Genomic DNA, 19,699 nt, shown 5'->3' with positions numbered 1-19,699 from the left:
GAATGAGTAGTGCCTTTAAAGGGGGAAAAAAACCCTGATTTTAAACCAGCTCCACCAATGACTGGCTGTGGGACTTCAGCTAAGTCACAACACCTCTCTGACCCTCAGTTTCTTCATCTGTCAAGTGATGATCCTCTCCATGCCTCTCCTCAATGCTGGGCTGATATCAGCTGCTGTTGGTATCATCACCATCACAGAAGGGCTGAAGGATTTAGAGCAGTGCCTAGGGGAGGCTCTTCCCACTGCCAGGGTCCCCAAAGCAGCAGTGAGCATTAACTGGGATGATGTGTGATGTGTCTAGCACAGAGCAGGCATTTGAGAGTGCTATTTTGATATTGTCATAAATATGCAAAAAAGGAGAAGCTGGCAAAGTTGCATAAATATGAAAACATGGGTGCTCATGTGGAAACTATTCTTCATGCAAATTTTGTCATTCAAACTACGCTGTCCCTAAGGCAGTGTAATCATGAGGAAATAAAACAGAAGAGAGAGAGAGACAGAGAGAGGGAGAGAGAGAGAGAAAGAGATCACAAGAGAAAGAAGAAAAAGAAGAAGGAGAAGGAGGAAGAAGAGGAAGAAGAGGAGGAGAAGTAATTAGAAAAAGTAGGAGGAAGAACAGGGAGAGAGGGAGGGAGGACCGGCTTCCTTGATTACCCTCTTTCCTGGTACAAAGAAGAAACAGGCAAAATACAGGACTCTTCTAGACAGGGAGTGATGGTTAATTTTATAGGTCATCTTGTCTGGGCCACGGTGCCAAGATATTTGGACGAACATAATTCTGGATATTTCTGTGAAGGAGATTTTGGATGAGATTAACATATAAGTCAGTGGACTTAAAGCAGATTGCTCTCCACAACATGGGTGGGCTCCGAATAAGCAGGTGAAGGCCCAAACAGAACAAAGACTAACCTCTGAGCCAGAGGGAATTCTGCCAGTAGTGGGCCTTTGGACTTGAACTGTAACATCGGCTCTTTCCTGGGTCTCCATGCTGCTGGTCTATCCTGCCAGCCTGTTTGGACTTGCCAAACTCCACAAACACATGAGCTAATTCTTTAAAGTAAATCTCTCTCTCTCTGTCTCTTTCCCCAAATCTTTGTGGTTCTGTTTCTCTGGAAAAGCCTCACTAATACACAGGGGCTGGAAAGAAACAAATGCAGCTGAGCAGATTTGCTGAGAGGACTCTACAAGGCACAGGATGTGTGGCAGAGAAAAACCACCCCTGACCAGTCCCTGCTGCCCAGGGCTTCCATTCCAGCAGCATTTTACTCTTCATAGGGCTAATTCTTTAGCAGAGTTCACAGCTTAAAAGAGCCAACAAACTGGAAATGAACCTGGATGAAATTCCACATGTGACACTTCAGCCATCTGTCAAGTCTCTTAGTAACAAAGAAGAAAAGGGGCAGGGGAATCAAAGTGAGTGTGGACATGGCTCAGTTCCCACAGAGACCCATGCCAGGGGCATCATGTGCTCTGCAGTTAAGCTGAGCAGAAAAAGCACACCCGGTGTAGTTACCAACCCCAAGCTGAATCCTGAGCTCCAAGGAGCAGCAGTGAACCCTGGAGCCTTCATGCAACCAATCTGTGTCTCGTTCCTCTATTTGAAAAATGGAGAAGATAGTCCCTATTTACCAGCTTTCTGCAAGGATTAAATGAGAAACAGATATGAGTGCCTGGGACAATTCTCAGTGCACAGCAGGTGTTCTGGAAATTTCCATCCCCTCCCCCACCCCCAGTTTGGAGCTCAGGCTGAGAGACGTGGGGTAGGAAGAATGTGGGCTCCAATCCTAGCTCCACCTGGCTTCTCAGTGTGAACTGGGCAATAATTTCCCATCTGGAGGACCTGTCTATAAGGGAGTGATGACAGAACTGTCTATTAGTGAGATGAATGGCAAGTACTCTCCTGGGTCCTGCCATGGGTGGGTGCTCCTCTCTTGTAATGTCTAGAAAGCCCAGGTCAGCTCTTATGTCAAAGAGGAAGGAGTGTGTTCGACTCACCACTGACACTGACACTTAACCTTGGCTTCCTTGTCTGGTGCAACTGGCAGAATAATGGCCTCTACGATGCCCATGCCCCAGTCCCAGAATCTGTGAATATGTCATCTTATGTGGCAAAGGAGCTTTGTGATTAAGCTTAAGGATCATGAGCTGAGATTATCCTAGGTTATCTGATGGGTCCAACCTCATCAACACATGGGTCCTTAAAAGCCAAGAACTTTTCTCACTGTGGTAGGTCAGAGAGAGATGTGATAATGATGGAAGAAGCACCAGAGAGATGTGGTTTGTTGGCTTTAAAAATGAAGGAAGGGGGACTTCCCTGGAGGTCCAGTGGGTAAGACTCCACACTCCCAACGCAGGGGGCCCGGGTTTGATCCCTCGTCAGGGAACTAGATCCCACATGCGTGCTGCAACTGAGTCTACATGCCACAATGAAAATCCCATGTGCTACAACTAAGACCCAGAACAGCCAAAAATAAATAAATAATGAATAAATAAATAAATATTAAAAAAAAAAAGATGAAGGAAGGGAGCCACGAGCTAAGAAATGCAAATGCCTCTAAAAGCTGGGAACAGCCCTCAGCTGACAGCCAGCAAGGAAATGGGGACCTCAGTCCTACAACTGCAATGAACCAAATTCTGCCAGTTACTTGAATGAGCAGGAAACGGATTCTCCCCAGAGCCTTAGAAGGAGTACAAACCTGCCAACATCTTGATTTTAGTCTGGCAAAACCCATGTAGGACTTCTGACCTACAGAACTAGGAGATAATAAATCTGTGTTCTGTTAAGCCACTGAGTTGGTGGTAATTTGTTACAGCAGCAGTAGGAAACTAATACGAGGGGAAGCTGTGTGTGCCTGTGGACAGCTGTGGCTGATTCTGCTGGCTGGACACCCGAAAGTGTCCCCACCTCTTCTCCTTGCTGGCTATCTTTGGAGGGTGAGGAGGAGGTATTGGATTTGCAGCCTCCCTTGTGGCCAGGAGTCCACGGGCCGGGTCTCCTCAGGACATGAGTAGAATTTCCTTCAAGGACTTGGGGGCATGTATTTTCTTGGAAAGGGAAGACTGCAGTGTGATTGTGTTCTACCTTTACCTTCTTCACATGAACACAGACACAGTGACTGGAACTCCAAGAAGGAGAGGTGGGAAGAGTCACAGAACAGGACCATGACCTCACTGAACTGAACAAAGGGCAGCGACACCCACCTCCCAACAGCTTGAGACTGGCATAAGCCACTGTCACAAATCACGTTTGCTGGGACTCACAGAAACCAGGAAGCCCACTTTGGGACGTACATAAAACACAACTAGTAGCAGGCTTATGTAAGTAACCATACATATGGCTCCATGCACACGGCCTCAGGGCTCTGTCTCAGGAAGGCTGGTGAGAGCTGCAGCTGTGGCCAAGCATGAGACAGATCACCCCACCTCAACACAGAAAAGCTGAAATGTGGGGTGCAGTCTCATCAGCCTCCCTAGATGGCCCAGATTTCAGTGACCAGCTTTGTTCCTGGTGGAATCTACTCTGCATATATTAAACTTACTTAAGACTGAGAAGCAGCAGCTTTGGGTGCCTGTCTGATCACAGAAACTGACCAGGGCAATGATTATTACTATAATTGCTGCTGCCATGACGCCTGATCAAATGTCCTCTACATGCTGGCCCTGGGCCAGGGGTTTTTACAGATCCCCTTGGCAGCTCCCAGGCTTCATGTCATCAACCCCATCCTGTGGGCAAGGAAATGTGAACCCTGAGAAAAAGGTGAAGTCACGAGCTGGCAAGCGATGGACCCAGGACATGGTGAACTTGTTCTCACCTGGCTGTACAGGGTCACAAAGGTATCGGCCTCCATATTCTCCAGCAAATCTTCAAGAACGACACTGTTCTCCTGTTCCTCTCTCAAACTAGAGTGAAAGCAAAATTTACATGAGTCCAGTTTTGTTATAAAGTGATCCTATGTTATTTAAATCCTAGTTATTTAAATAACAAAGACACAAATCTAATGTACATGATTTTTAAAAAAAAATCCATCGAAAGAGATGGCCAGAAGAATCTTGCCTCTTTTTAGCTATATAAATTACTTTACAAATAATGTATCAGGGAGGGCTCACCAGGATGGAGGGCTCCTCAAAGCGAAAAGCTTCGTGGGAGCCGTATGGAGACTTTTCTGTGGCTTTGCCGGGCAATCTGTGATCTGCACAGCTATTAGCATAATTGATGCCATCTTGGACCCTCACACTCTCTCCTGTTCTTCCACTGACACTCCCAGGACTGTGCAGTGAATCACTTCTCTGTCATCAAGGGCTTTGCAGTTAATAGACACTGTCTAATAATCATTAGGACCAGGACACCTCTGTGCTTTGTTAGCCCCCAAACAAGGATGAAAACCTTCCCTGAAGTATTCCTGGCACCCATGAGACTAGTTACCCATTCATAAATCTTGGCTTAGGAATGCACGTCCTATTTCCAAGCACCTACCCACACACCGTAGGTTAACTATACAATTGTCCCAATGGCCCTGAGCGGTGTGGAGTACAGTTTCTGCATTGTTGTCTGCCTGGTCCCACCCTGTGAACACGTTACTCTAGATAAACGGATCTGTTGGTTACAGCTGCCTGCCTTGTTTTTTGGTCTTAAGATGCCTTCTCAGTTCGGTGGGCACTTTTTGTTCTGTCTGACCTCCAACAGTGATCCCAATTTGAAAACTCTCAGAAACCATGTCCAAGGATGGACATTGCTCTGACCACAGAAGCTAGGTGGTATCTTATCACATGAGGTCTCCATCAGGCTTCCTGACTTCCCCACAAGGGGGTCTTCCCAGCCTACCCCTCAGCCAATTAGAGTTGGCATCTTGGGTTATCCATCCTGCATTTCTGCTGGTTAATACAATCCAAACCCAATCTGCAGGTAGAATTCATACAAAAAGCTTGATCATCAGCAATGTCCTCCACGAAGCTTGAAATACATTAGAGTATTAAATACACTAAAATCCCAAATCAAGCCTAAATAAAGTCAGCATCTCTGAACATTTTCCTCTGATCAAACAGATTCAGTCTCTTACACAGTTATTTCAGTGGAACAGAATTGCACTTTGATGTTGTGTTTACACAGAAAAGCATAATCAAATACATTAAAATCATCTGTAATTGTACCACACAGAAATCACATCTATTACAATTTGGCCTATTTTCTTCCCATTAATTTGTGTGTGTGTTTTCAAAAATGGAATCATGCTGTGTATACAGTTTTCACCCTGTTCTTCACACATCAGCACTATATTCACAGTGGAAAATTACAAAGCTGTTAAAAATTATGTTTTCCAAAAGATATATGCACCTCTATGTTCATTGCAATGCTATTTGCAATAGCTAAAATATGGAAGCAACCTAAGTGTCCATCCATAGATAAATGGATAAAGAAGATGTGGTACATACATACAATGGAATATTATTCAGCCGTAAAAAGGATGAAATCTTGCCATTTGGGGCAACTTGGATAGAACTGGAGGGTATTATGCTAAGTGAAATAAGTCAGACAGAGACAAACAAATACTGTATGATTTCCCGTATATATGGAATGTAAAAAACAAAACAAATGGACAAACAAAACAGAAACAGACTCATAGATACAGAGAAGAAACTGGTGGTTGCCGGGGAGGGGTAGGGTGGGGTGGGGATGGCAGGGAGGGGGAAAGTGGGGGTGGGAGGAAAGTCAAAACAGGTGAAGGGGATTAAGAGATACAAACTTCCAGCTATAAAATAAATAAGTTGTGGGGATGTAATATACACATAGGGAATATAGTCAGTAATATTGTAACAACTTTGTATGGTGATGAATGGTAACAGGTCTTACCGCAGTAATCATTTCATAATGTATAAAAATATTGAATCACTAGGTTGTACACCTGAAACTAATATAATCTTGTATGTTAATTATAACTCAAAAATAAAATAAACTACTTAGACTCTGTAAGTGAAAAAATAATGTTTTTCAAGAGTTCTTAATGCCATGGGCAAAGGCTAATTGTCTAATTAACTGAAAAAAGAACGCGAAAAACAGCAACAAAAAAGATCAGGGTTCTGTTTATTTTATAATTTTACAAAAGCAGGATATAAATATTATATTCATGGTGAGGCCTGAGTAAGGCCTGCATTCACTGATCGTGCCAATGTCAGTTCCTGGTCTGGATAATGTGTTGTGATCCTGTGAGATGTTGCCATTGGGGGAAGCTGGGTGACGGGCCATGAAATCTCTGCCCTATTTTTGCAACTTTCTGCAAGTCTATAATTATTCCAAAATAAAAAGCTGAAAAATATTATCTTCAGTAAAACCTCAATATTAAATATTCAATAGAAATTAAAGACTAAATAGACATTTAAAAATGAAGTATAGGAAGATGTCATGGAAGAAGAAGCCTGCTGTGCCTGAGCACTGGGAGGACACCTCAGACAGGAGCACAACAGCCCAGGTGGGCCTTGTCCTGCTGAGTCTGAGAGGCCGGGTGCCCCCTGGCCTGCGGGGACTGACCCCCCATGCTGCCACTGAGCCCTCGGCTCACCTCTGCTGGTGATGCTCCAGTAACTCCTGACCCTTGCTCAGGGCCCGCCGCAGGACAGCCGAGACCTGCCTTTCAGAATCCGTCTCCTCTGGCTTGTGCAGAAGCCCAGGCCCCTCACCGGCCCACTGCTGCCGACTCTCCAGGGCCCGCTGCAGCCGGGCCGCCTCCTGGTGTGCCAGCTGGTCCTCCAGCTTCCTCTCCAGCTCCTGGAGCTCCTGCACACAGAGGCGCAGGGGATGAGCACAAGGCAGGTGGACTGCAGGATAAAATCCGCCCCACTTGGCACAGTGTTGCAAGCCTGGCACCACCTCCTTTTACTGCCTCCCCATCCAGCCATGCTAAACAGCACGATGAGACTGCATCCGGGTCTCTCACATCTCTGTGCCTTTGCACACACTGCACCCCCACCTGCAAGGCCTTTCCCTGTTTGCCTGGCCAACTCTGAGCCTTTTTAAAGGACTGGCTTTAGAAGAACCTCCTCAGGAATGGGCTCTGTTTTGTGTTGGTCTCAGCCTATGGGCTGTGTTGTTACTGGCTAGAGATACCTGGGGGCCCTCACCTGGGTCCACACTCCTTGTGGCAGCCCCCACAGACATTTCCCTGAGGGTCAATGTCAAGGTTGAACTGGCCCTTGTGGTTCTTACGATTGCAAGACTCACTTCAGCAACAACCATCAAGGACCTTGAAAAATCAAGGCTTATTACTCACATGCCCTAGAGGGTACATGGCACACCTGGGTCACACAGCAGGGTCGCAAGTAGAGAAAGAGATCATGGCCTTGGGGCTCTGCCTTTTGGGGGGATCGAGGGTGGGGTGCCTAGTGCTTCACTGGTTCATTATTTTTTAAAAATATTTATTTGTTTATTGGCTGCATTGGGTCTCTGTTGCTGCACACAAGGCTTTCTCTAGTTACAGTGAGCAGGGGCTACTCTTCGTTGTGGTACACGGGCCTCTCATTGTGGTGGCCTCTCTTGTTGTGGAGCACGGGCTCTAGGCACACGGGCTTCAGTAGTTGTGCCACATGGGCTTAGTTGCTCCATGACATGTGGGATCTTCCTGGACAAGGGATCGAACCTGTGTCTGCTGCATTGGCAGGCAGATTCATAACCACTGTGCCACCAGGGAAGTCCCTCATTGGTTCACTCTTTGTGGTGAACTTACATCACAAGAGCAGGAATTAAGGTGCAGGGAGCGCAAAGCAGGGTCACTCAAGAGGTTGGGTATGTAGGTCAACTAGGGCTTTCCAAAAGGGGGAACTTCATCGGTGGGGCAGCCTGGCTTTCATCTAGTTGTTTAGTTGGCAACCTGTTTATTTCAGGTTTGAAATGGATGCCTAAGCAATCAAAAGCTGAATGTCAGGCCCTTACTACAGGCTCCCTAATTCCTTTGGGAGATGCAGACACTCCCTCCTTGACTGTCCCCTCACCATCCCTTGTGTTTTCCTGTTACAGACTGAATGAATGTTTGTGGTCCCTCAAAAATCCACATGCTGAATCCCTAATCCCCAGTGGGATGGTGCTTGGAGATGTGGCCTTTGGGGAGTAATTTGGTTTAGATAAAGTCATAAGGGTGGGGCCCCCACGACAGGATTAGTGCCCTCATAGGACAAGGAAGAAGCTGGAGCTCCCCCTCTCTGCCACATGAGGATACAGAGAGAAGCCAACCATTTGCAAGCCAGGAAAGATTCTTCACCAGAAAAAGAATCAGCTGGCACTGTGATCTTGGCCTTCCCAGCCTCCAGAACTGTGAGAAAATAAATGTGTGTTCGTTAAGCCCTGCAGTCTATGGTATCTGGATACAGCGGCACGAGCAGACTAGGACAACGCTCCATTTTCTGCTGGAGTGTGAGCTCTTGGGGGGGCAGGGCTGCATTTCCATCCCCCACCTGCAGCAAGTAGCACCTGCCTGGCAGCTTGCACCTGATACTGACATACGTGGAGTATCAGTGTAACGGGGAAGAGCTAAATTGGATTCCATGCTGGATCTGTTTCATTGACTTTAACCTTTGCTTTTCATTGCTTATTATAATCATACATAAGGGCCTGCCTCAGGGAACCCTGCCCACCTGTGAATGGCTGCAGAAAAGAAGAAATTAACACATCTCCTCTCCGAGGCTAGTCATTCCAGGAGAAGTTCTGCAAGACTGATAACCCTTTTTACTTTACTTCCCCGCACCTCTCCCTCTCTATTCTGCCTTTTTACTTTACTTCCTCACTGCCTCTCCCTCTCTGATTCTATAAAACAAATTGGCATCCAGCCCCCGATAAGATGTTTTTTCAGAGACACTAGTCTGCCATCTTCTCGGTCTGCCACCTTTCTGAATAAAGTCGTATTCCTTGCCTCAACACCTCGTCTCTGATGCATTGGCCTGTTGCGCAGCAAGCAGAGTGAGCTTGGACTCAGTAACATCAGCATGCATCCTACACGATGAAGGCTGTCCTGGACCAGCAACCGTGCATAACACCTAACACCAACTGTACTCAGGTCAAGCCTGGCTCACTCTAAGTGCTCTGTGTATATTCATCTCACTGAATCCTTATAACGACTGTATAAAATACATACTTATTCTCCCTGTTACAAATGACGAAACAGGCAGAGAGACAAACTAATTTGCCAGGTCATGCAATTCTTAAGTGGCAGAACCAGAATACAGGGCCAGGCCAGACGGCTTCAGGGTTTGTGTCCTTAACCCTCAGGATTTACTGCCTCTCATTGGCCAAACAGAAGAAATCTGCATTCTGAGGCCACCAGAGTCAGAGAACCTGGGTATAAGAGATTGTCCACAGCCTGCTTAGATGGGTAAGAGAGGGTAGGCAGGAAGGTCCCAAGCTTTGTAAAATGCAGACACATCAAAACTATTATTCAGCATACTGGCCAGTGTTCTTTGTGGGGGTGGAGTGACAGTGGGGTTTAATCATAAGAGGCCTTGGAAAAGTGTCATCAGGAGATGGTGGTCCTTGGTCCTCCTAAATTTTGTGCAAAACTGTCTGCCTTTCTGCAGAGGAGCCAAAGCTTGCATCAAATTCTCAGAAGGGTCTCAAAGTCCCCCAAAGGTTCAGAAACACTACTCAAAAACCAAGTCAGAAGAGAAAATGGCCAGAGAGGTAAACCTAGGTCATGGTGTGGAGAGTGCGTGGGTTGTGCCTCCAGGGCCGTGGAAGCTTTGGAATGCTCTGAGCGTGGGCTACCATCAGTTATGACCATCCTTCTCGTTGCTGCATCCCAAATTGGTAACAATACCAAACACAGCATTTCCAACAGCGCTAATGAGTTTCCCAACAGCATGTTCTGTCGGGACACCCAGAGCCTGGTCATGGACCAGACTTCCACTGAGGTGGGGAAGGAAGGGACAAACCCACACCTGCTAGTGTCCCCAAAACAGGCAGGGCACAGAGAGCTGCCAAGTCGCACTTTGGTTTTCTGAGATTGGGTGAGCCCTGGTTAAGAACAGGAAACAAAGTGGGAACAATCCTGCAGGTTCTAAGCTGCTGATGGCAGGTTCTCCCAGAGGTCAGTCCTGTCCTGCCACTTAGCACAACTCAAATCTAAGATTCAGTTCTAGAATTGTCTTCCTTAATGCCTGTTCTCTTTACTAGAGTTTAGATGCTCAGGCAGGGACTCTGGGACGGTCTTGTTCATCCGTCTCCCCAGCAGGAAACAGGCACCTGGCTTCTGGAAGGAGTCACAGTAATCAGCATCATCTTATTATTAATAATAATAATAATAATGGCAATTAGCACGTACCAAATGCCCATATTGTGCTAGATTCGATTCATGATATCGTTACATGAATTCATTTATTTAATCCTCACAAAACAGCACAAGGTAGTCCCCATTTTATAGATAAGGTAGCTCAGGTGCAGAGAGTGTAAGGAAAACCTCCTGAAGTCCCCAAAACCCAAGAGAGCAGTGATTTCAAATTTCTCTGACTCTGGGCCCCATCTCTCGCTTCTATTGTCTCTGGAAAGCATTCCGTAGACATTTGTTGAATGAATGGATGGATGGACAGAAGGACAAATGATGATGATGAATAAGATAGATAGATAGACAGTTCCAGGCCTTTTATTGGGCATGAGGGATTCTGGGGTGAATGAGGCATGGCCCCTAGATTCTGGAAATTCATGGTCTAGTATGTGAGACAGTTATGCAGACACAGTAACAGTGACAGGTAGCAGCCCGTCTCTGGGAATCGGGATGGTGGGTTATTGAGTACAGAGCTGGGAGAGACCAACTCTACCCTAGGGAGTCATGGATGGCTTCCCGGAAGAGGTGACAATTGGCTTGTCTCAGAATATGGAGAGGCGTTTGCAGGAGGACAGCAGAAGCACTCTAGGCAGAGCTCCTTTAGAGGAATGGGGGTCTGAATGTGTCTCAAATATTCAGGAAGCTGTGAGAAGGTCCAGGGGCTAAAAAGCAGAGTTTGAGGGAGGGAGGGGTAGAAGGGAGATATTAAAATATGGAGCTGGGAATGGGGCTGTCACTGATTATTTTTATTTTTCAGAAAGACTCGTCTGGCAGCAGTGTGGAGACTGCAGAGGGAAAGAGGAAGGCAGGTGGAAATCAATGTTAGGACGGGAGCCCGGCTTTGCTGGCAGGAGGTATGGGCTCTGCTTTCCAGCTGTGGGACGCTGGTGAAATGAGTTAACTGTCCTAAGCTTCAACTGCATCTGGGAACGAGAATAAAATGAGAATAAAAACATCCTGGGGTTGACAGAAAGTTTACACACTTAACACAATGCCTTGGACTTCATGAGAGCTTGATTAATGTGAGCTACTCTTGGTCTGGTTTTCGGTATTCAGGTCTAGATTTGTCCGAGTAGTGAAGCTGGGTGGCAAAGGTCAGAAGTGAAAAAATTCAGGCAGAATTGACAGACTGGGTGACTGGCAGCAAGTGGGCAGTAAGACAGAGGGGAGAAGAGAAAGATGTCCAGTCCAGGCTTGGAAAAGTGGATATGCAGTAACTTAAACTGAAATGCAAATACAGCGGGGAAAGTTAGTCTGGGGTCACAATATCTGTTATGAGTAAATCCATCCCATTTAAATTTGCCCATGATTGAAGACCTAAATAGGCATTTCTCCAAAGAAGACATACGAATGGCCAAGAGGCACATGAAAAGTTGCTCAACATCATTAATTATTAGAGAAATGCAAATCAAAACTACAACGAGGTATCCCCTCACACTGGTTAGAATGGGCATCATCAGAAAATCTACAAACAGTAAATGCTGGAGGGGGTGTGGAGAAAAGTGAACCCTCTTGCACTGTTGGTGGGAATGTAAAATGATACAGCCACTACGGAGAACAGTACGGAGGTTCCTTGAAAAACTAAAAATAGGGTTACCATATGATCCAGCAATCCCACTGCTGGGCTTATACCCAGAGAAAACCATAATTCAAAAAGACACATGCACTCCAATGTTCACTGCAGCACTGTTTACAATAGCCAGGACATGGAAGCAACCTAAATGTCCATCAACAGATGAATGGATAAAGAAGATGTGGTATATATATACAATGGAATATTACTCAGTTGTAAAAAGGAACAAAATTGAGACACTTGTAGAGACATGGATGGACCTAGAGACTGTCATACAGGATGAAGTGAGTCAGAAAGAGAAAAACAAATATCGTATATTAACACATATATGCGGAATATAGAAAAATGGTACAAATCAACCAGTTTTCAAGGCAGAAACAGAGATACAGATGTAGAGAACAAGCATGTGGACACCAACTGGGGAAGGAGGGGGGGATTAATTGGGAGATTGGGATTGCCATATATACATTACTAATAAAAAATATCAAATTGTACACTTTAAATATATGCAGTTTATTTTATGTCAATTGTGTCTCAATAAAAGTTCTTAAATAAATAAATAATAAATAAATTTGCCCATGATTGCCACTTGACCCTGTGATTCAACCATGCCTTTGCCTATGTTCCAATTTCACAAAATAAGTCTAAAGTTTTCATCAAATGAAGGGAACTTGATACAGTTTTCTTAGGAGTCATTGCTTCCAAAGCATTTCATTTCATCCTTTTTTAAATTCTCCTGAATGTGTAACAGCTTAAAAGCCCATTCCAAATGGGAAAGTGGTTTTCTCAGCATGACCAAATTGCAGAATGACAGTCTAATATCGAGAGCAAAATGACAGGTTTGTCTTCACTCCAAATGTAAATCTTCACTCCAAAAAAACCTGGCATCATATCCATCGCGTTACCAGGAACTTAATAATGCAGCACCCTCTGATTTATTACCAGTTGCTTCCAATTCAGGACACATTAACTCCTCTATTCTAAACACACTCGAGAATAAGGAAGCTTTGATGTTATTCAAAAGGACTTTAAGATAAAATTGAAAATGTAAGTGTTGTGTTACCCAATTACTAATAGGAATAAGGGTCACTGCAAGTAAAAAGAGCCATTAGGTGTCTTAGGGCTGAATCGAGGTGTTTCTCAGAGCGTTTATGATGAAGAGATGCATTGGGAACAGAAAGCCAGAATCTCCTAGTGTCTTATTTTGTTCCTGATTTGTCTGATACATGACCTTGGACCTGCCTCTCCTCTGAAGGCCTCACCTGCTTCACCTATAATTCCGGGCAGTGGCCGTCTCCACTCCAATCACTGGGCAATGATACTTGCTGTGGGTTTTGGGTAAATACCCTGCAGAGATTTCCTCCTGTTATTAATTTGCTAAGGAATCTTATGTTGGATGGGTGCTAAATTCAATAAAATACCTGTTCTGTATATACTGAAATGACCACAGGAGTCGTTTCTTTAATCTGTTAATCTAATGAATTTTGTATATGAATGTTTTAATGTTAAACCAACCTTACATTCCTGAGAAAAACTCAATCTGGTCACGCTGTATTAAATCTTTTTTATAGATGGCTGAGTTATGGTAATATTTTGTTTATGAATTGTACATCTATGCTTAAAGTAAGACAACTGTAATTGTTTTTTTCTCATGCTATTCATGTCTGGTGTCAAGATTATCTGAATATTTCTCATCTCATGAAATGAGAAATATTTCCTATTTTTTTAACATCAGAAACAATCTGCATATGAGATCAGAAAAACTTACTACCTTAAGGTTTGGTGGAACTCACCTATAAAACTAGCAAGGTTAGGTACTTTTGTGTGTGTGTCAGAAGATTTCAAAACTACTGAATCAATTTCTTTCATGAAAATAGGACTATACAGATTTGTTTTCTACTTGAACAAATTCTGGCGATCTATAATTTTTTAGAAAATTTTCCATTTCATTGCAGTGTTCAAAGTCATCTACATAAAATTATTGTCCATAGAATTCTTTTATTTTTAAAAACTCCATGGTATCTATTGTTATGTTGCTTTTCACACTTCTGATATTACTTGTCCTTTATCTCCTTTTTAAATGGTCAGTCTTGCCAGGTATTTGTATCCTTTATTAGACTCTTTTTCAAAAAAATTCAACTTTTCACTTTATTGATTCCCTCTACTGTAGTTTTGTTTTTAATTTTATGTAATTTCTCTTCCTGCTTTCTACTTTCTACACGTTCATTTGTGGCTGTTATCCCCCTACCTTTTTATATGATCTTAATTGTGAGCCTTTCTTCTTTTCCAATAGAAGTTTAGGGCATTAATTTCTCTCTAAAAACTGCTTTAGCTGAATCCTGCAAATTTTGATATGTCGTATCTATGTTATTTTTCTGTTCTTTGAGTTTTAAATTTTCCATTACGATTTCTTTGACCCGTGAATTATTCAGAAGTATGCTTTAAAACTTCCAAAGTTCTCATCTCTTAAAAAATTGATTTAAACTTAATTGCCTTTTTTCAAAAAGGTGGTCACCATGGTCATGCATGGTCAATTACTTTTTAACTGTTCCAATACGTGCTGAAGAAAAACACATATTCGTTAACCGTTGGCTGTGGGATTCGGCATGCGTACGTTAAATACAGGTTGTTTAACGTGCAATTCATTCGTGCTTCATTTGATAAATGATCCTACCACATAAGGAGGGGTCCTGAAAGTTCTCACCATGATGAGAGACCTATCAATTTCTCCCTGGGTTGTCCATTTTCTTGTCCATTTTTTGTTATTTTGGGTCTGTTACCACAAATGTGCAGGTTGAGAATCGCTCTGCTCTCTGGGTGAATGAAACTTTTCAATTGTTTTGGTACTCTCTCTCATTTTGTTAATAATTTCACAAACCATTATTTTATATTCTTTGCTGATAACTCATACATCTAAAGTCTTTGGGGATTTTAATCTGTTGGTTTTTGTTCCTGCTGTAGACAGGTCCTCTTGTCTTATGTCTTTATGTGTTCAGTGACTCTGTACATTTTAATCGAGAGGACATATTTTGGCTGAATTTAATTTGTAGAAACCCTGACATGCCTGGATTGAGAATACGTTCCCCTGGAGGGGATCTGCCTTTGCTTTAGCCATGCACCAGGTCAGTCATCCAACCTGGAACTATTTAATTTATCATATTGGAGATTTCCTGAATGAATGGCTAAAGTATTTTTGGATCCCTTTGTCACACCAGCAGAAGGCTTTGATGACAAATTCACAGAGGGGACTCCCCTCCCCACCCCCCAGCAGGGCTGGAGATGGACAGGTTACCCTGGGGGCTCCTTTGACCACAGGTGGCTTCCTCCTCCTCCCCCCTCACTGGGCATTCTACCTCCTCAGGACATCCCATAGCCCCATCTCCTAGGCCTTCAAATTAATCCCAAATCCACAGGCGTTCTGGGTTTCACCCTCTGCCCCTGGATTTCAGCCTCTGGATTTGCTTCCACCTTCCTCTGTGACTTCAGCTTTCTCTGGGCTATCCTTGGCCCTTGGGGATTTTCCTCATTCTCCGGTGAACTCACAAAACATTAAAAACTATGTTTATTTTTATTTATCTAGCACCTGTATGTTTTGTTCTGGGATATCAACCATCTCCCCCTTCCTTCCTATCCCTACAAACGGGTGTCACAGTGCAGGGCGCACTTTGCTGAAAAAAATAGCTGGACTCTTCAGAGTCTCAGGTTGTTTATGACTCCTGTAAAGAAATGATGGGAACCCTCACTGGCAAGATCACCCGGGATAGTCCATGAATGTGACCCAGCAGGCTGAAGTCAGAAGGGGATGCATTTCTGGCTCCTGTCACGTGTTAACTCTGTGGACCTTGGAAAGAACTTGACCTGCCACCGGCCCAAATCTCATTTCTTTACTTGAGAATTGAGCACAGAAACGGTATCAACTTCATGGCACAGCTCAAGGATTAACTGGCATAACGTCTAAGAAACAGCATAACTGCAAAGCAGCACAAAATTGCAACTTATTATTAATCATGCGTAGATGATCATCTTAAGACACATGGTTAAGTAAAGAATTATTAATGCTGAAATGAGAGCATACCCATTCCACAGCTCATTAGTGCTTGCCTGCCACACACGCGACGCCTGATAAATGTGAGTTCCCTTTCCTCACTATGAGTAACTATTATACGGTAATGCGTGAAATTCTAAAATTACACACGCAGGAACTAAAATTAGTCCTCAGAACTGTTACGTTGGTAGCTCCTGTCTTATGAGGATATCTCTCACGCCTGGAAAAAAAAATGCAGCAGGTAGGAATAATGCTAATAATAGAATTTTGAAAATAAAAAATAATCCAATATTTCATAGCATCTAGGGCGCCATGCATTGAAAGCTACATGGTTACTTTTCTAGCAGTATGAAAGAAACAATATTGCTGTTGGCTGCAAGAGGCATCCCAGTTTCCCAGATGTTAAAAATGTTAAAATTCAAAAGGTTTGCATCCTGGAGGCCGTGAAATGGAGCAGCCTTGGGCTGCAAGGGTGCACCAGCGCTCCCATGTAAGCTACCTCACTCAACCCTCTCCAGGACCCTCACCCAACACTCCAGGACAGCAGACGGCCCACCTGAGGGTGGGAGACACGGAGGCGGCCACCAGAACGAACCACCACCGCCACCGCCAGGGGATGTGGTGCAGCCCCATCCTCTTCCCTCCTGGGTCTTGCACTCACCGGGCTGTGCGACTCCAGGATCTGCGTGCAGGCTGACTTGGTCAGGGTCTCCGATGCGCTCAGCTCCTCCAGCAGCAGGTCCTGGATGGTCAGGAGGGCGGTGTATGCCCACAGGGTCTTGGCCATCCTGGCCGCCTTCTGGAACTGCAGGGAGACGAGGGACTCAGCAAAGTGTCCCTCCTGGGCCTCCAGCTGCTGCACTCTCTCCCGAAGCAACTCTCCTCGGACCTGGGCGGGGCCAACCAGAGACCAGAGGGCAGTTAAGTGGAGGGAGGACGGAGGACAGAGCATCAGGCTTACAAACAGCACCCTGTATTTGTGCAGGCAGGCAGCCAGTTATCCTTCGGGATTCTGAGGAAAGTCTCAGGTAGTTACACAGCAGTGGCACTGGAATCTCAGTGCGCAGTTTAAGACAGCAAGGGCACCTCTGCTTATAAAGGCTCTGCAGGGCTTTCGGAGTCTAGCTGTGCATTCCACATTTATCACTCTCAGAGGTAAATCGAACTGTGTTGCTCTCCAGGGCAAAATCCTTCAAGGCTCCCCACCTTAAAGGATGAAAATCCAGTATTCCTAACACAGCCTCCGAGGCCCTCTTTCCCCCATCCCAGCTAAGGTACAGCTAGAAAGGTCTGGTCTGTTCCGCCACCCCCACCCACACACCTGGGACTTCCATCACTCCTAGTGGCTCAGGACCCTGCACGCCATGCTCTTTATGTCTGTTATCTGAGCTCTTCTCTATGATTCAAACATCCCGCATCCCTGTCCTCTTGAAAATCTCCTATTTGTCCTTTGCGTCTCTCGCTCCCAACAAGCCACTTTGAAGCATCCTCACTCGGCACATCTGTTGCCCTCTTCTCTGTGTTTCCTTCATCTCTCAAGCTCCTCCTGGGGGCACCACACCGTCTACTCCGCCAGGACAGAGCTCCTCCGGGGGTGGGGGGGGGGCAGGGGGAGAGCCCAGCACGCAAGGGGCTCAGCAGCTTCTAGATGAGAGAACCCACTCACTCTACTCCTTCACCCAACTAAGTCGTTCATTCTGGCGTCTATGCACTTTTTTCCCTATCACTACCTCTTATACTTTCTCTAGAAAACCTGCTACAGTGAACAACACAGTCTAATGCTTCTCCGATTTCACCACCCTAGCCCCTAAAGGCAGGTCCCTGTAAGTGTGCACCACTCTCCCCTGCACAGGAAGCTGAAGCACAGCCCCAAAAGTAGCCTGCCCAAGCATCATATCTTGATGAGGCCTTTCATTTCATCTTCAAAGGTCAGTGGAATTCTATTCACAATAGCCAAAGTCAAAGCAACCCAAGTGCCCCTCAACAGATGTATGGATAAACAAAATGGGGTCCTATCTATACAGTGGAATATTATGCAGCCTTAAAAAGGAAGGAAATTCTAATACATGCTACAACGTGGATGACACTATGCTAAGTGAAATCAACCAGTCACAAAAGGACAAATCCTGTATGATTCCTAGAACTTATGAGTTTCCTAGAATAGTCAAATTCATAGATTCAGAAAGGGGATGGTGGTTGCCAAGGGCTGGGGAGAGGAGGGGGAGGGGGTTAGTGCTTCATGGGAACAGAGTTTCAGTTTGGGAAGATGAGAAAGTTCTGGAGATGGATGGCAGTGATGGCTGTGCACAATGTGAATGTACTTAATTCCACTGAACTGGATACTGAAAAAATAGTTAAGATGGTACATTTCATGTTATGTATATTTTACCACAATAAAAAAGAATGAAAAATAAAGTTTGTGGAATTTCGTTTCCTGCCACATTACCTATTTTTAAGATCCATATGCTTATATTCAGAGGTTTAAAGTAGCTGGCCTAAGGAAAAATATTTACATGACATAGAGGCTGGCTAAAGATGATGGCCCAGGTTCTCCCATGGCTACACGATTTTCCTGCGCCCATGCTATGTCCCTCAGAGGAAGGCAGGTCCCAGTATAAAAAGCTCAGATTTCACCCGTATGATGTCCTTCAGGCAAAACTCTGCTGCAGGGAGGAGGGAAAATGTGCCCCGATGAAGCAAGTAGCCCACTTTGGGTGCTGTTGGCTGGAAAAGAAAATTCTGCTGGGGCACCTGCAAAGGCTTCTTGGAGAGGTGGTGCTTGCCACAGGCCATGGGGAAGGAAGGACAACAAATGAAACTAGTTCTTGAAAGACACAGTGGGGACCTGCATATGTGGGTCACAAAACAGCCCCCCAGCATCCGGGATCAGAGGCAATAACACATAGACCAGGGCAGGAAAACAGCTCCTCTGGAAGAAAGAACTTCATTTCCCTGCTTGAAAGGGAACACGAAGTCTTGCTCTCAAAAGGATGCTACCAGACCCCAATCTTTCCCTAGTTCGGAGCACCACGTGACAGCCACTTGTCTGGCGATCTGTTTCCATGGTAACTGCGGATCACCGGCCTGCACCTTCTAGGTGGGCTTTCTTCAAAGGCCAGCAGCTGTACTCAGATGTATGGAGGAGTCTGCACAGCTCATAGAGGTGGTCCAATGTCCTTGCAAGACTGGGTGATGCCCTGTGAGAATGGGGCCCTGAGAAATGGAATATTTCCTGCCATAACAATAAACAAAGGATATCACAGTCATCAGTGATTGCAGCCCTCCAACTCCTCAACTGGAGTTAGAAGACATCTGGCTTTCTTTCATTAACAATAATCTTTTGATGTTCCTATCTGTCCTTTGTTGCAAAGCTCCTATATATCCTGGCTCCTCCCCTCACCTCCTCGGAGCAGTTTCTCAGAGCTACCTGAAATGCTGTCTCCCGGGGTTGCAGCCCTCATTTTGCCCCCAGTGAAACTCAACTCACAACTCTCAAGTTCTCCATATATATTTTTTTTAAGTCAACAGCCCCAAGAGCTGTGTCTGGTTACTTCCTATGGGGACACTCGGAAACAGGCTCTGAAGTACTTTACAGATCCTGACAGTTTTCCAGAAAACTCCTTTTTCCCACAGTTATGTTTTTCATAGTAAGTTCACAAACAGAAAATATATCTACACCTTTGTTCATTCATCCAAAAAAAATTAATGAGCACCAAATACGTGTAACATAAAGGAATGTGTGATGCAGCCAGGGAATGGGGATGGGTGCATCATCAGACATGG

General features: G+C 44.9%; 1 protein-coding gene across 2 annotated transcripts in view; it reads right to left on the bottom strand.

The window, feature by feature from the left end:
- EVC2 (EvC ciliary complex subunit 2) overlaps positions 1-19,699 on the bottom strand; it is a 146,857-nt gene that overhangs the window by 12,182 nt on the left and 114,976 nt on the right. For both annotated transcript variants that reach the window (XM_057706637.1, XM_057706638.1), the window contains exons 17-19: positions 16,578-16,805; positions 6,555-6,769; positions 3,813-3,900 (exon numbers count right to left, since the gene is read on the bottom strand). In XM_057706637.1, the coding sequence (XP_057562620.1) occupies positions 3,813-3,900; positions 6,555-6,769; positions 16,578-16,805 (531 nt within the window). The remainder of the gene's footprint in view (positions 1-3,812; positions 3,901-6,554; positions 6,770-16,577; positions 16,806-19,699) is intronic.

Source organism: Hippopotamus amphibius, chromosome 13 (genome assembly GCF_030028045.1).
Source record: "Hippopotamus amphibius kiboko isolate mHipAmp2 chromosome 13, mHipAmp2.hap2, whole genome shotgun sequence".
In the NCBI taxonomy this organism is placed as follows: Eukaryota; Metazoa; Chordata; class Mammalia; order Artiodactyla; family Hippopotamidae; genus Hippopotamus; species Hippopotamus amphibius.
The sequence above is the reverse complement of the archived record's forward strand: the minus strand, read 5'-3'. Positions and strand labels throughout refer to the sequence as shown.